The sequence below is a fragment of the Mastigoproctus giganteus genome, chromosome 11, assembly GCF_048544385.1.
Source record: "Mastigoproctus giganteus isolate SK-2022 chromosome 11, ASM4854438v1, whole genome shotgun sequence".
In the NCBI taxonomy this organism is placed as follows: Eukaryota; Metazoa; Arthropoda; class Arachnida; order Uropygi; family Thelyphonidae; genus Mastigoproctus; species Mastigoproctus giganteus.
The window spans coordinates 59,137,809-59,155,239 of NC_143585.1; the positions used below are offsets into that span (position 1 = coordinate 59,137,809).

At 36.7% G+C, this 17,431-nt stretch overlaps 1 protein-coding gene across 1 annotated transcript in view; it reads right to left on the bottom strand.

Annotated features, from left to right (window-relative positions):
* The window catches only part of mRpL22 (mitochondrial ribosomal protein L22), a 114,048-nt gene that overhangs the window by 37,615 nt on the left and 59,002 nt on the right, over positions 1-17,431 (bottom strand). Inside the window, exon 3 of the mRNA XM_090384680.1 lies at positions 10,190-10,255. Within this exon, the coding sequence (XP_090240806.1) occupies positions 10,190-10,255 (66 nt within the window). The remainder of the gene's footprint in view (positions 1-10,189; positions 10,256-17,431) is intronic.

Here is a 17,431-nt window from a genome sequence, read left to right on the forward strand (position 1 = left end):
CCACTGGCAGAGGTGAAAGTGATTCTTGTCCAATTTCTATTTGAATGAGCAGCGGCCTAGAAAACAAAATGCAGGGTATTTCAGAGACTGCTGGTAGTCATTGCAGTACAAGTAAACACATGGGTTGTGTTAGGAGTTGGTAAATAAATAAGGTGTTGGCCAAAACATCAAAGGCAGATATTGTTGGGATATCAGAGACGTGCTGTCAAACTGATATAAGGAATGCAGAACTGGAATTTGGGGAGTACAATATGTACTGGAAGGATAGACAGGATAGGAAGGGAGGAGGAGTTATGCTATTAGTTAAGAAACACATAAAATCCAAGGAAGTGAAGCCAGTCGACATTGCTGGACAGTGAGTGTCGAGTCAGTTTGATGTGACATAAGCACTGGGAAATCAAAATTGAGAGTAGAAGTGTGTTATAGGCCTAATGACTCTGATGAGTATAATAAAAAACCATACAGGGAAATAGAGTGGGCCAGTAAATCAGAGAGTCTTATAATGGGGGATTTTAATTTCCTGGATATTGAGTGGAATTTGTGATGATTGGTCACTCACACACTAGCAAGACTTTTGTGGATTTATTGGATGATTGTTTTCTACATCAGCATTTTTGGGAGGCAACAAGAGGGAGTAATACTCTTGATCTGATTATCAGTAGTGATTCTTCATGCATTAAGAATCTGCAGATAAAGGAACCACTAGGTGGCAGTGATCACAGTGTGCTGAAGTGGGATTTACTCAAAGAGATTACACCATCAAGGGTAAAGGGAAGGGTATTTGCTTTTGAAAAGGCGACTACGGAGGTCTGAGACAATATTTAAATTCTATACAGTGGGACCAACTGATGATGTTACCAACAGCAAATTCAAAATGGGAAGCATTCAAAGAATTAATCTTGGAAGCTACTAGGCTTTACATACCAACTAAGAAATATTGTTCAAGGTTTAGGCCTAAATGGATGTCAGATGAACTAATGAGACATGTGGCAGAGAAGAAAAATGCATGGGATACATAAAAATTAATGGGTGACATGGAAGCCTATGATAGATGTAAACTGGTCTGTAACCAAGTCACAAAGGAGGTTAGGCAGGCAAAGGCAGATTATGAGAAATCTTTGGCAAAGGATGCAAAGAAAAACAGCAAAAAGTTCTTTAAATATGTAAACTGTAGAAGGAAGGGGATGAATCAGATTGGTCCACTGAATATCGACGGTTCAACTGTTAACGATCCTGCTCAGGTTGCTAACAAACTAAATGAGTATTTTGCATCTACATTCAGACATCAGGAGTTATTCAAGGAGGGGAATGCCAGAGGTGAACTAAACTCTGGCAGTGAGCTAGATGATTTTGTAATAACTGAAGAGGAGAAATTGTTTAATAAAAGTGGAGGAGAAATTGTTGAAGATAAACATAAGAAAGGCACCTAGGATGGATGGGATCTATCCAGTTATATTAAAGAAGGCAGCAAAGGAAGTAAGCAAACCCTTAGCCATAATTATGAGAGCATCCTTGGACTCAGAGGAGGTACCCATGGACTGGAGATGTGCAAATGTGACCCCAATTCATAAAGGAGAATCAAAGGGCGACACAAGTAATTACAGACCTGTTAGTTTAACTTCTGTTCCAGGGAAATTAATGGAGGCACTGGTTAAAGAAGCACTGTAGGATCATCTAGACAAGACTTCAGTCATAGCTCGGACACAGCATGGGTTTGTTACGGAGTCTTTTCTGACCAATTTGATTGGATACTATGATGTGGTCACAAAGGAACTGGATGCAGGGAATAACTTTGATATCATATATCTGAATCTTAGAAAGGCTTTTGATACTGTTGCACACGGAAGATTTCTGCCCAAATTGGAGCAGTGCGGCATTGGAGGCAAATTACTGCTATGGATAAAGGAATGGTTGAGTGGGACACTAATAAATGGACACTGCTCTTCATGAACTAATGTTATTAGTGGAGTTGTTCAGGGTTCAGTGTTGGATCCATTGTTGTTTTCTGTATTTATAAATAATACTGATGATGGTATATCAAGCTTAATGTCCAAGTTTGCAGACGATACAAAGGTTGGCAGGGTTGTTAAGCACGCTACTGACACTATGCTGCTGCAACAGGATCTGGAAAGGTTGAGCAGATGGGCTGAGAGGTGGCAAATGAAGTTTAACATTGACAAATGTAAAGTACTACATATGGGAAGCAGTAACCCAAGAGTAACGTATCAACTCTGTGGTACTACACTGACAGTGGTAGAGAATGAAAAGGACCTGGGGGCAACTGTGCAGGCAGATATGAAGTTTTCTGAGCAATGCAGATGGTCTGCAAGAGTAGCTCATGGTGTCTTGTCAATGATATACAGGAATTTTTCTAGCAGGGAAAAGGTGGTGTTTATCTTCTTATCATGGTCAGCCCACACCTTGAGTACTGTATACAGGTCTGGAGGCCTCATTTTAAGAAGGATGTAGAGCTGTTGGAATGAGTACAGAGAAGGGCAACAAGTTAGTGAATGGAACAAATGGTTGCTCTTATGAAGAAAGGCTTAAGTTTTGCAGAGTATAGTGTTTGGAGACTAGGCACCTGCGAGGTGATCTGATTCAGGTGTATAAAGTCTTGAATGGTTTGAGCATGCTCATGCTGATGGGATTGTTTCTCTTGCTCAGAATAATCACCTGAGAGGGTATAAATTCAAATTGAGGAAAGACAGTTGTAGGATAGATGTGTGGAAGTTTGCCTTTAGCCAGCTGGTAGGTGATTGATGGAAGAGACTTCCATCTTTTGTTGTGGAAGTTGATAGTGTAAATAAATTTAAGGCTGAGCTGGACAGGTATTTGGAATGAACAGAGGGGTGAAATCAGAGCGTCTTTTTTTTTGGATGATGCTGCATAAGCTTGCTTTCTTGCATCGTATGTCTCTACTAATGCTGATACTAATGCTAATCTTTGCATTCTTTGCCAAAGATTTTATGTAATCTGCCTTTGCCTGCCTAACCTCCTTTGTGACTTGATTACAGATTATTTTATATGCACCATAGGCTTCTGTGTCGCCTGATAATTTATATGCATCCCATATATTTTTTTCCTCTGCCATGAGTCTCATTAATTCATCTGACATCCATTTAGGCCTAAAACTTGAACAGTATTTCTTAGTTGGAATGAAGAGCCTAGTAGCCTTCAAGATTAAGTCCCTGAAGGCTTCACATTTAGAATTCAATATTGGTAACATCATAAGTTTATCCTGCTGTATAGAATTTAAAACCTGTCTGAGACCTCTGCAGTCACCCTTACGAAAGCAAAAGCCCTTTCCTTTACCCTTGATGGTAGTTATATCTTTAAGTAAATCTCACATCAGTAGACTATGATCACTGTCACTTAGTGGTCCTTTATCTGCAAATTCCTAATGCATGAGTCATCACTGCTGATTATCAGATCAAGAGTATTACTCCCTCTGGTTGCCTCTCGAACATTCTGTAGAAAACATGTCATCCAATAAATCTACAAGTCTTGCTAGTGTACGTGACCAACCCACAAGTTCCAATCAATATCTGGAAAGTTAAATTCCACCATTATAAGACATTCTGATTTACTGGCCGACTCTATTTCTCTGTACAATTGCTCATTATACTCATCAGATTCATTAGGCCTATAACATACACCTACTCTCATTTTCCCTTTCCCAGTGCTTATGTCACACCAAACTGACTCAAAATTGCACTCTCTACCAATGTGAATTGGATGCACTTCCTTTTGTGTGTTTCTCAATTAACAGCATAACCCCTTCTCTCTTCCTGTCCTGTCTATCCTTTCTGTACACATTGTACCTTCCAAATTCCAATTCTGCACTTCTTATATCTGTGTGACACCACGTCTCTGATATCCCAACAATATCTTCCTTTGATGTCTTGACTAGCACTTCAAGCTCATCAAATTTTTCTGTACAGGGGCCATATTAAAAATATGGCCCCTGTAAAATATGTCAAAGTTAGATTTCTTTCGTGGGCCGCACTGAGTGATTTGAGAAAAATTAGTGTGTTACATTTTCCATATCTTCCTACATATAAAAGTAAAATTGAAACTATTCTAAAATTTTATTAAGTACAATACACAATTACATTTATTGAGCAAAACATTTAATGAGAAAATTTTTTTGATAATTAACAAAATTTAAAATGCTGTTTTGGTTCACTTTTCGCACAGGCTGTAGGTTGGATACTATTGTGAATCAACTGTAAGCACCCCGTTTAAGAATTAGGAGAGAGGAATTTTCTTTTACTCTGACAAATAATCATGTGTTGTTTCATGGAAGTACATTATCCACATTTTTCCATAAATTTTCCCTATCTCCGTTTACATGGCCACAGCACCTGAATATCGGAATGACACTGACATTTTGGACAGTTTCAAAAAAAAAAAAAAAAGAAAAGAAAAGAAAAAATTCAAATTTAAGAACTAATGACAATATCAATGATGAGAGAAAGAAAATGAGGCCAACTAAGTTATTAAACCCTCTAAACGTCAAATGTTGGTGAAAATGAAATTAGAAAATTGTCAATTAGGTTACAGTTAAATGAAAGAGATGCAATTTGTGGATTCCTAATTGAAAAGACTGTTTTGGAAGAATAGAAGCATTCGATGAACGCTCTGAGTACGATACCAATTTCATCGAGTGAATGTGAATGACGATTTTCACAAATGAATCTGATCTTCAGCCCAACCAGAGCTTCGTTGATGACAAAAACAATTTCTTCACTACTATTTCTTAAAATTGTAGACCCACCGGTGACACACTTTGATCCAGCAAATATGTCGATTTGTGGCTGCTTCGGAAACTTCATTCAGCAATAGACACAAACAGAAGAAAAGAAGTCTGCATAGTGTGTCGGATGAGAACTTAATAAAAATTTGGAATATTCTACAAAAACTTTATTATGAAATTATTTTTACTTTTTTTACTTATTACTTATTTTACTCACATTATACTTATTTTTTTATATACAGCAGACTCTTGATTTTCCGGGATAGATGGTAAAAAAAAAAAAAAAAAATCCAGGATAATTGATTTCCCAGTTAATCCAAAAATACAGAAGTCCCCGACATTCCAGGACTTCTTACGTAAGTCGAGTTTTATGTAACTCGGGAATGACTAATAACATATTGCTACTATATTATTATCGACAAATCTGAATTCGGCACGATACTTGTTAATGTTTGACCATTTTCATACATCCTTATTATTTTAATTTTCTGATCCAAATCGATCACTTTAATTTTGTTGGTATATTTACTAGTACTGCTGTCACTTATTCTCTTAGTCGACATCATGATAACAGTCAAAATGAAATTTTCTCTAAAGAATTTCACAGGGTTAAGGCAAAAACTCACTATTATATCACCCCACACAAGCTCACATTTTACTTAAGCACATTTCTGGAAGTCACTACCATAAAACATTAAAAACAATTTGCACTTTCCAGTTTATTAGGCTTTTCTGTTAGTGCATCTAATTAAAAAAGATCGAGTTTACTAACCGGGTAGTAAACTCGATCTTATTGCATTTGTGATAATACCAATAGCTGGAATTCTGTGGGTTTTTATGTTATTATGGTTAAATGTGTGTCCCCTTCACTGAAATCTTCAGTCATATAAAAAAAAAACATAAATAAATTTTAAGAATCTCTCTTCTTTCCTATTTTTTGCATGTTACTGTAAGATGTAATCTTACATATACATAAGTATAGGGTAAGAATTAATATATATAAATACAAAAAAAAGGGGGGGTCAGAAAGAATATATATTACAGGGTTTTTAGTGTGCGACGGGAAATTGTGTTCAAATATTGCATGAAAATGGAATAGTAAATAAGTTTATTCTTGGAAATATAAGAACAATCGCTATAGAGTGGATTAACAGGGAACGTTGCTGGCAGTAGAAGTCACGTCACGTCACGTCACTCTTAACTACATCACTATAAAGTTTCAGATTCTGTTGGTTATCCAAAACTTGCTTATAATTCTGAACAGACTCATGCATACATTGTATCAGTTCCTTAAATTTCTCATTCTGTATTCCAAGTTCCAAAACCATGGCCTCAAGAAGGTCCCATTTAGGCAGTATCCCTCTGATTGAACTCCGATTGATACCACTCCCCTTGGAAAAAAGGAAATGTTCCAAATCTTTGCATAATTTAAATGTTATTTCTATATCCTCCGAAATCACCATCTGCGCGAGGCAGTTTCTCTCCCCTAAAGAAGTCACGTTTTCGGACAACAGGATTAAAATTCATGTTTTTGTTCCTAATTTCTCTTAAACATAACGACAAGATACTTCAGTGTTGTTCCTTACTGCAATTTTAGCTGAAGAATTTTTATTTTTCTCAGCCAAATCCATATCACTCAACATTTTTCTTAACTTTACATAATTCCTTATCCCAATCATTCTTAGCCTGTTGTTTGTTTGGAGCATTAGCAACTAAGGCCATATTGCTCAGGGATATGCGGTGATCATTCCCTGACTTTTTTCTGCATCCTCCGTATTTGGTAGTGATGAGCTTGAACCCTGGTCTAATCAAGAAGCGTGTGCTACACAATGCTGCTCCTTCCCACCTGGCTATGGAGGCGCCCATTCTTAGGCATATTGATCTTGATTTTCCTCCTATTATTTCGTCTTAAAACGGGAGACCTACTGCACGAAGAACACAGTGATCCAACTGCACTTTCTACCCCACCATAGCACATCTGCCTTTGACGTGTTTTGATGGAATATTCAGGAAATCTACATGGTGTCAAAAGTGCAATGTCCTTATCATCCCTATTACCCTCACTATCTAATTCTGCTAATATGACAGCATTACTCGAGAGAACCTCCTCCCATTCCAACATCTTCTCACCTACACCTCCAGAGATGGAAGCCTCGGAAGATTGTTTGCTTTGACTCAGTGACAATTTATCTTGAGAATACTTGGATCTTGAAATTCTAGTTTATGTGAAGAATTCCAATTCTTCCTTAATTTGCATTTGAAATTTGCAGACAGTGTCTCCGTACCAACAATGAGATTACACTCTTTAGCACCGCTTTCAAGATTTGCAGAACCTTCAACCTCTTTCAATTCAACACCACAAATTTTTTCACATGTGAGATCAACCCTGTGTGTATCTGACTCCATTTGATAAACAATTTTTTTTTTTTTTATGATATTATATCACCATAGGAATTTCCAAAAGAGGACACAGAAGTAATATAGACGAAGCTGCATAAACATATAGAGGACACCAAGAACTGCATTCTTCCTTTGTTAGCACTATCAGCATTCTTCCTATAATGACTGTATAGGCTGTATTCTTTAAAATTATATATCAATGGCTGGCGCCTCTGTAGCCAGGTGGGCAGGAGCAGCAGTGTGTAGCACACGCTTCTTGATTAGACCGGAGTTCGAGCCCATGGCCACCAAATACGGAGGATGCGGAAAGGTCAGGGAATGACCACCGCATATCCCCAGAGCAGTATGACCTTAGTTGCTAATGCTCCTAGAAACTAAATAACAAACAAACATATCAATGGCTGTATTCTTTAAAATTATATATCTTTTCCGATAAAAAGATATTTTGCTCCAAACTTAGATAAAACTAAACAGACAGAAGGGTAGCTCCTTCGTCCATACCTTACAGATTTTAAAAAGTAGCTCTTCAAATTTTGAAGTACCAGCACTATGCATAGTGCTGTACATCCATGCTGTACCAGCACTATGCATAGTGCTGGTACAGCATGGATAATACAGCGTGCTAACAAACTTGTTTTCACAAAATCTCTAATAATACTGACAAACTTATTGCGATGTTTGAGAGTTCATTTTATCGTAATTAGTTTTATTGCAGCGCTCACAATAAACTAATCACAAACGACCTTCATATGTATGCCGTAACAGTGTCACACGTATGTGGCCGACATGGCTTCTCAAGAAATAACGTAACCAACATATGTGGCCACATATATGCGACATAAAAAAAGCCTTTTTTTTTTTTATATTTTAAGCGAAAAAACAACAACACTGACAGTACAATATTTATTTTAGAATTACTAATCAAATTATTTCCTAAATGTTTTTTGGCCCCTGGGGAATTTTTTTCTTAAACTAGCTTGGTAGTCAACATTTTAATGGCAAGAGGAGGTGGTTAGCTGTTGGGTAAACTGTATGTGCTAAAATAACCACCAGTGAGGCAGTTTAGCGATTAGTAAGTTTGCCAGTGATCTGGCAAACTAACTAATCCGGCATCCCACAGGTCCCAAAGCTGCAGGATTAGTGATGGTCGACCTGTATTTGTAATTACTGCTGTGTATACATATATATGGTATTATGTGTATATATAAATACATGACTGGATATTTATACATATATAAATATAAAAGCATATAGACACTAGACAAAAAAATTAGTCAATTGTGGTATTTAGAGCATCCAACAGATTGAACACATGTAACTTCTATGACTGTTTGATTACAGCATTGAAATCAGAGAAAACGGATACTGTGTTTTTTTATTTATTTATTATTATTTAGAGGTATACCACTAAGTGTGGTATACCTCTAAACAGAAAATGTGAAAATCTGGCTGAAGAAGCAAGGTTTCCCGTGGAAGACAGGGAAAATAAAAAATATGAGAGAGAGTGGCAAAAAAAAAAAAGCAACAATTGCATGCATTTGGTAGATCTACAGGACATCTTTCTAAAGAAGTAGCAGAATTTGCTGTTTCAGAAAGAAAAATGAAGAACTGGTTTTTAAGGAATGGTATGAGCCAAAATCAACTAGATATCAGTTGCAGAGCTGCAAATGAAAGTCTGTGCTAAATGATTGTAGCTGATGGCAATATCGCATCTGGTAAATAAAAATGATTTCAGATTAGACAAAAACTGCAACAAAAAGTTAACCAAGCACCTCAGCTGATTTCTGAGAGAGAAGTGCAAAGAGAATTGCATAATCTTAGGTATTCCTTGAACAACAAGATGTGTAAGTAAACTGTGTTGTTTGAAGAAGATAAAGCACTCAAAATCTGCACTGGTATTGTGTTTATTTCTGAATTGGAAATATGTACATAATGGGGACAAATGTTTTGTGGTATTTTCTTAAAAGTTCTTGTGACCGAAGTGATCTTTTGTGATAGTGATATTGCAAAGACAGCTGTCACTGAAGAAGTAGTAAGAAAATACAACGAAACATTTGACCCCATTATGTACATATTTCCAATTCGGAAGTCCACATAATAATACCAACTTAGATTTAAGTGCTTTATTATCTTCAAACAACAGAATTGCATAACATGGATATACGAGTATTCTGAAGTAGGCCCTTCAAAAAAGACTAACATTAACAGCGGCACATAAAAAAACCCAGCAAGCAAGTGACATTCTGACATATCCAAATTTTGCCTATACTCCAATTATGCCAGGTATCATTGAAGTACAGGCAATGAACAGCAATGAAGCATTTCATCCAGACTGTGTTCAAAGTGTTATGCAAGCTTGTGATGAGTCATGATGCTTTTGGGATGTTTTATTATGAAGTGGATTGCCTACTTGAAATGCCAACCAACATGAATCAGGCTAGCTATACAAATAGCTAGCCTGATTAAATATTCTGGATGACTGAAATATCTGCAGAGCTTATTTGGATCCACTACTGAAAATACCAACCAGGATCAATCAGGCTGTCTATACAGACTTTCTGAATGATCAGGTTGTGCCACTTGCTGAACACAATTTCAAAATTCATGTACTCTAGGATGACATCTATCCAATTCACCAGGCCTGTAATGTTTTACACTAATGAGAGAATAGTAGGGCATTTAAATTGGCCAGCCAAGTCATATGATTTAAATCTTGTAGAGAACATAAGACTATTTTGAACGGAAAGTTAAAACACAACAGCAGCCATAAAAACTGAATGAATTACAGACTCAATTGTTTTCAGAATAGCCCAATACTGACAAACTATTTAAGGGTCAAGTTTGAATCCTTACCAATGGGAATTCATGAAATAATTCATGCTAAAGGAGGGATTACATGTAATGATTTGAAAAATTACACAGGTGATAATTTTTTTGTCCAGTATTGCTGGCCTTATGGCTGTGAACGACAACCTGCAATTTCTGCAATAAAGACTCTCTCTCTCAAAATAATAATTCTAAATATTTCCTTACCAAACATGCTATATACCACATTTTATCTGGTGAATACTTGATATTTGTTCTCATGTGACAGACCCACTAGCAAAAAATAAAAAAATAAATAAAATTTAAAAAATAATAATAAATAAAATACATACATATATATATATATATATGAACACACACACTACAGCAAAATCCCATTACAATGAATACTGTTTTAATAAAATTTTCACTATAACAAAAATATTTTTAGGTCCTGACTGAATTTTTTTGCCAAACAGTTTTGGCAAAAAAATTCAGGACAAACAGTGGATTAATTTTAAAGGCCCCCCAATGCCTAAATTTACTGGTTTACAACAAAAGAAAACTTTTTTCCTATGAATGCCATTGTGTAGCTGGAATCGTATATATGGTTATGGGAGTATTAGCTTGAAGAAAAATATGGATAATGAATTTAATATTACACGCACCCTATGTTTTCCACATTTTTGAATAAATCATATGTCTCCCACACACACACCTCTGCAGCATACAACAGGTACAGTGTTCTAGCAAAGCCCCTTTCTCTCTCTCTCTCTCACACACACACACACACACACCTGATGTGTAATTACAAATTTGAGTACCTGGTAGTTACTTCTTTTTGATGGGAAACATCTTTATATGCACTCCCCAAATTTTTGCCACAGAGTAAACTCACAGCATGTATGTCACAAAATTGGGTGACGAAAGTAACTATGTTATTGCCCCCACCACACGGTTGCGACAGCACGTACCAGTCTCCACCAGGTAATGCTTCAAGGTGACTAGCCGGCATCACCTTGTTTTGTAACAAATTGAGTTTTACTGGATCAATTTGAAAAATTCAAAGTGTAGTGATTTTCTTTCGTCATTCTGGGTAAGAAAACGTAAAATTTTGAAATTGTGAAAAATAAATAAATAAAAACATCATTTCAGACTGCCATGGCAAAAACTGGCAGGATGCCACAATATTTCAGAATAGCCCAATTTTGCATGCCTCACTGCAGCATGTAAGGAATGCACAGGAGTATTATCATGGAGCAAGCACATACACCTTTAACAGCTTGCCCCATTTTATCTTTTTTCTTTAATAGCAGTACATTGCTTTAAGGAGGTTGGAATAGTACTTTGCCATTAATACAGCCCTTCTAAAGGTAATCTGCCAGTATTACACCATGCTGAACCCAAAAAACTGACAGCATCACCCTTCCGGCACTTGGTTGCACCTTTGCCTTTTTTGTGGGATGGTGGTTCTGCATGCTTCCATTGTTTTAACTTTTGTTTAGTTTCAGGATCATAGTGATGGATCCAAGTTTCATCAATGGTGACTAGCCATGAAAAAAACTCTACATGAAATGACACATTGACATTTCATGTACAACATTGTGCCTTTCCTTCTGGAATGGGAACTCATCAAGCACACACTTTACTCATATGCAACTGCTAGTGGATGATGTTCCACTAATTTGGAACTCTGCAGCTAGTTCTTTGATACTAATACAGTGATCTTCCAGGATCTTCCACTCTCTTTCGTTACAGCAGTTGCTGGGTGTCCTAGGATTTCTTCATGGCACTGAGGTTCTTCCATATTTGAATTGTTTATACCAATGTGCAACAACGCTGTAACCTGGACAGTCTTCTCTAAAAACTGTAGCCATTTTTTTGTGGATTGTTTTGGGTGTTTTCCCTTGCAGAAAGAACTGAATCACTGATCTGTATTCCACTTTATCCATTGTGTTACTTCATTTGGCATTACAAAAAAAACCTGTCAGATTGAAATCAAAATTATTTATTGCTATAGTATTTCAAGATATCGAACAAATAAACTTCATCTTTCTATCACAACTACTTCTGGATGAATATAAATCTTTTTTAAACATCCCCCCCCCATATTTCTTCCTTTTTATTTATTTATTACTGATTTTAAAGATCAGTATTTAAGTAAAATACAGCAGAAATTAGTACTTCTACATACACTGCAAGAATTTACTTGAACGAATAATGAGTCTTTTGAAATAATTTTCAGCAATATTCATTAGAATGAAATTTCAGTACAACCACAAAAAAAGTATTTGTGCATCCCCTTCCCCGTGAAGTTCTTTGTAACAGGATTTTATTGTATATTCTTACAGCCTGTAACCATTTACTATTCATTATAATGCTCTATTAATTATAATGTCAGTAGAGCATGCATCTAAAAATAATTTATTTCCAGCACCATGATGAAATTTTTTTTGTTTGATACCTTGAAATTTCTACAGCAACCATACAAATTTCGGTTTCGATCTGACAATTCATTTTTTTCCCTTAGCAGCTCTGAATGAAGCGAAGTGTCACAATGAATAAAGTGAAATACAGATCAGTGATTCAGTTCTTTCTGCAAGGAAAAACACCCAAAATAATCCACAAAAAAATAGCTGCAGTTTATAGAGAAGACTGTCCAGGTTACAGTGTTGTTGCACATTGGTATAAACAATTCAAAAGTGGAAGGACCTCAGTGTATGATGAAGAAAGCCTAGGACGCCCAGCAAACTACTGTAATGAAAGAAAGTATTGCAAAAATTAAGGCATTAATCCTAGAAGATCACCACATTAGCATCAAAGAACTAGTTGCAGAGCTCCAGATTAGTGCTGAGTCTGTGGAGAACATTATCCATCAATGGTTACATACGAGTAAAGTGTATGTTAGATATGTTGCGAGACTTTTGAACCATTACCAGAAGAAGAATGAAAGGGCACAATATGCACATGAAATGTTGTCAATGTGCCAGGAAGTGCATGAGGAGTTTTTTCATGGCTAGTCACCAATGGATGGAACCTGGATCCATCACTATAACCATGACAAATGTCAAAACAATGGAGGTATGCAGAATAACCCCCCCTCCAAAAAAAGGCAAAGGTACAACCAAGTGCTGGCAAGGTAATGCTGTCAGAAAGGCTGTACTGTGATGGCAACCTCTATGTGCTGTAAAAGAAAAAAGACAGGATAACTGTTAAAAGATGTGTGTACATATGCGCGCCTTCTCTACAATAAAGCCCCTACACATTTCTCACATGCTGCAGTGAGGTATGCTCACGAATGTGGGTTTAAAATATTGCCACATCCTGCTTATCCCCCACCTGACCTTGCATTCTTGAATTTCTTCCTCTTTACTGCCCTGAAGTTCTTTCTTTGCGGAAAACACTTTGTTGATGATGAGATGATTCCTGCTGCTGAGCTGTGATTCGAAGGACAGCCAGACTTCTACAAAATCAGCCCACAGAAGCGTATCGAGTTGTGACAAAAATGTGCCATTTTGTCTGGTGACTATGTTGAAAAAACGTAATACATGGTGTTTTTTCAACCTTCTATCACAAATACTTCTAGATGAATGGAAATCTTTTTTTTAACCCTCTCATAAGTAATATAGGAATCTATAGATAGTATAACTATAGAATAAATATTTCCAATTGTGCAGATGCAATTCTGATTTTAAAAGCTTAAAAGATCTGATCAGAATCTGCATACCCTCCACAATTATTAGGGAACTAAACTCAAGCTTCTTCATGTGATAAGACCATAATACTCAGCCCGGCACAAGGAAATCTAAAACAGACTAAAACAAAATATCAAAATAACATGGGTTGCTAATATAATGTTGAGTCAGTCTGGTGTGACTGACTCAACATTATCTAATAACACTGGGATAACAAGGGTGGGAGAATGTTATATATCAAGTGACTGTGATAACTATAATGAACACAAATAACATCGGCTTGTAAATCATAATGTCTTATTACAGGGGATTTTAACTTTCTGAATATCATTTGGAACTCATAGATAGGTCACTCACTCACTCAATATTATCATGATGTTTCTGAATTTACTGGAGGGTTGTTTTATATACAGTGGACCCCTGCTTTATGATATTAATCCATTCCAGACACCACTATATCTTAAAAATATCATAATGTGAACCCAATAACACACTGTTTTAATGTAATTCGATCCAAGACCCTGGAAGTTGAAATTTTCTTCTTACTGCCCTCTTCAGGGGCCAATATTATCAGTTTACACAATGTTATATGTACACGAATTCAATAAAGGCAACCCTGATATTACACAGGGGATGCATCCCAAGAAAACCACATATAAAGAGAATTTCAGCATTAAACAGGGATACCATTTTTTTTCACGTTTTTTGACAGTTTTATTGATTGATTTTTTCCTTTTCTCATATTAATGCAGTGTACAAAATATCTTGAACTGTTTTATTTTTTCCGAAAATACAAATCCAACGTAGTTTACCTCACTTTCCTGGTTTTTTTTTTGTAAAATTTGATTATAACAGTCCATCATCTGATTGCGACCTCGTCTAATTGTGTCTACCCTTGCAAAATCACTATCACGTTCCTCTAATAAATTCATGCACCGTTCATGCAGTGATATAGCCTTTTCTAGAATTTGAATTGACAATTATTTTTCTGGTGTCGATTCAGATTCCTTTTCTATGAATGCCGCATTAAATTCTAGGTCTTGCAGCTCTTCGATTCCTGCTTCAGTTGCCATGTTACTGATCTCTTCGAGAATTCCGGGACTTGTATCTGAGAGCGAGCTCTCTTAATTTTCTGGGAATAATTTTTTCCATACTCCTTTTAAGCAAGATGTTGAAACTTCTTTCCATGACTCATCTATGTTACGAACTTCCTGTAGGATGCTAAATTTTTTCCACCACTCTCTCATACTGTCCTTGCCTTGACCATCAGAGTCTGCAATTGACTGTTGAAATGTTCACCTTAAATAGTATGCCTCGAACATGGCTATTACTCCTTGATGTTGTGTTGGGAGATAGGAATTCAATTTGAGATGGAAAATCACTAAGTGATTCCAAATTAATATAACCAGGAGCATTATCTAATAACAGTAAAGTTTGAGGTTCAACACCAATTTTAGAGCAATAATCCATAACCAACGGACAAAAATAATTTTTGAACCAGTCTTCAAAAATTGTTTGTGTCACCCACCAAGCTTTGCGGTTGCTCTTCCAAAATAATGGAAAGAAAATTTTTATTGTTCTTATAGAGGCGCATGCAACATGGATTTTCAGAATGATAGATGACAAGTGATTTCATTTTAAAATCTGTTGCATTGCTGCCTAAAAGAATTGTAACACGATCTTTAGCAGCTTTAAAATGGAGCCTTTATCTCATGGCTATTCCCAACCTCGTGTTGTTTGGCATTACAAGAATACAAAATCAGATGACATGCGGATTACTGTTTAAAAACTTCTGATGTAAATGTTTGCTCAGATCGTGTCAATGAAATTATTCTTGTAGGAATGGAATCCTTTATTGCACACTCCACTTAAAAATCTCATCCTTTATCTAAACTTTGGTTTTCAAATAAATGTGCTAAGGCTGTTCAAGAGAAGAACGTTGCATATCATAATTGGCTTGTTTCCAATTCTTCAGTTTCATTTTCTTCTTACACCAAAGCTCGCAACAATTGTAAAGCAGTTATTAATCAGTCCAAACTAGATTTTGAACAGGCTAAGAGTAGAAAACTTGCTTCTTGCCCTAATGGTAGCCAAGCATTCTGGTCTCTTGCCAAAGCTATTGGCCGCAACTTTTGCCCATCTCTGCTCCCACCTGTGTCAAAACCAGGTGGTTCTGTTGTCACTTCAGTCAAGGATAAAGCTGACCTGCTAGCATCCCATTTTTCTTCCAACTCATGTATTAATGATCTTGGAAAAACACCTCCCACCATGCTCCAATCAATGCCTCCTGTGGTGTTCCGTCAAAAGGATGTTGACGAATCTTGATGCTAAGAAAGCTCCAGGTCCTGATGGTATTTTTCCACTTGTTCTCAACACCTGTGTTCCTGAACTTACTCCTGTTCTTTGCTGCCTTTTGTGACAAATCCCACCAATCCAATTATCATCCCATTTCTTCTATTCTTTCTAAAGTAATGGAGAAATCAATTAACCGCCAACTCTTAAACTATCTAGAAAACTACCATCTGATCAATGATTGCCAGTATGGATTCCGTCAGTGTCGATCCACTGATGATAGTCTGGCTTAGGTTACACATTTATGGACAAATTTAATGGGAATGTTCGGTGAAACACAAGCAGTTGCTCTTGACATCTCAAGAGCTTTCGATCATGTTTGGCATAAAGGTCTTCTAAACAAGCTTCCATCTTATGGTTTGCCAAATGTTTTTTGTAATTGGTTATCCAGTTTTCTCTCTGATCACTCACTGAGAGTGATGGTAGATGGCTCTCTGTCTTCTAACTTCTCCACTAATGCTGGTGTCCCCCAAGGATTATTTTTTAGCCCCACTCTTTTCCTCTTGTATACCAATGACCTTCTTCCATTGACTGGAAATCCTATCCATAGTTTTGCCGATGATAGCACATTGCATTCAACTTTCCATTTTGAGAAACCTTGTCCAGCTCAGTCAGCTTCAAGTTCTCGAAAATCTGCTGCCAATTCCTTAAATGCCGATCTTCAGGTAATTCTCCAGTGGGGCAAAGACAACTTAGTTGATTTCAACCCTTCTAAAACTCAATCTTGTCTTATATCTCGCAAAAAGGATTCTTCTGCTCCTATGCTTATCTTTGGTGACACTCCGATTTCTAGGCAAATTGATATATCTCTTTTAGGGATTATCCTGACTTCTAATCTCTCTTGCCACAAGCACATTACAAATATTGCTTCCTCTGCATCTAAAAAACTTGGTTTTCCTCTTTCGCTCTCGGCGTTACTTTTCTTCCAAACAGCTGTTCACTTTGTACAAATCACAAATCCGTCCTACCATGGAATATTGTTCCCACATCTAGGGCAGTGCCCCCAAAACCTCTCTCAGGCTTCTAGATTCCATTCAGAAGAGGGCAGTTAGGTTAATTAATGACTCATCTCTAACAGAGTCTCTCCACTCGCTCTCTCATAGATGTACTGTTTCTGCTGCATGCCTTTTCTACAGATAAGTCGATGGGCACTGTTCTTCTGAATTGGCTTCTATAATTCCATCTCTCTCTCTCTCTCTCTCTCTCTCTCTCTTTCAAAACAGTCCAAACACATGCTGCTACTAGCCAATATCCATTTACTGTCCAACTTCAAACTCACAGAACCAACTTTTCATCTTCTTTGTTTATTCATTCGACTGCTATTTTCTGGAACAACCTTCCTTCATAGGTATTTCCTGAAAATTACAGTCTACAGAAGTTCAAGTCTAATATCAACAAATATCTTCTTCCATCTTCTCAACCT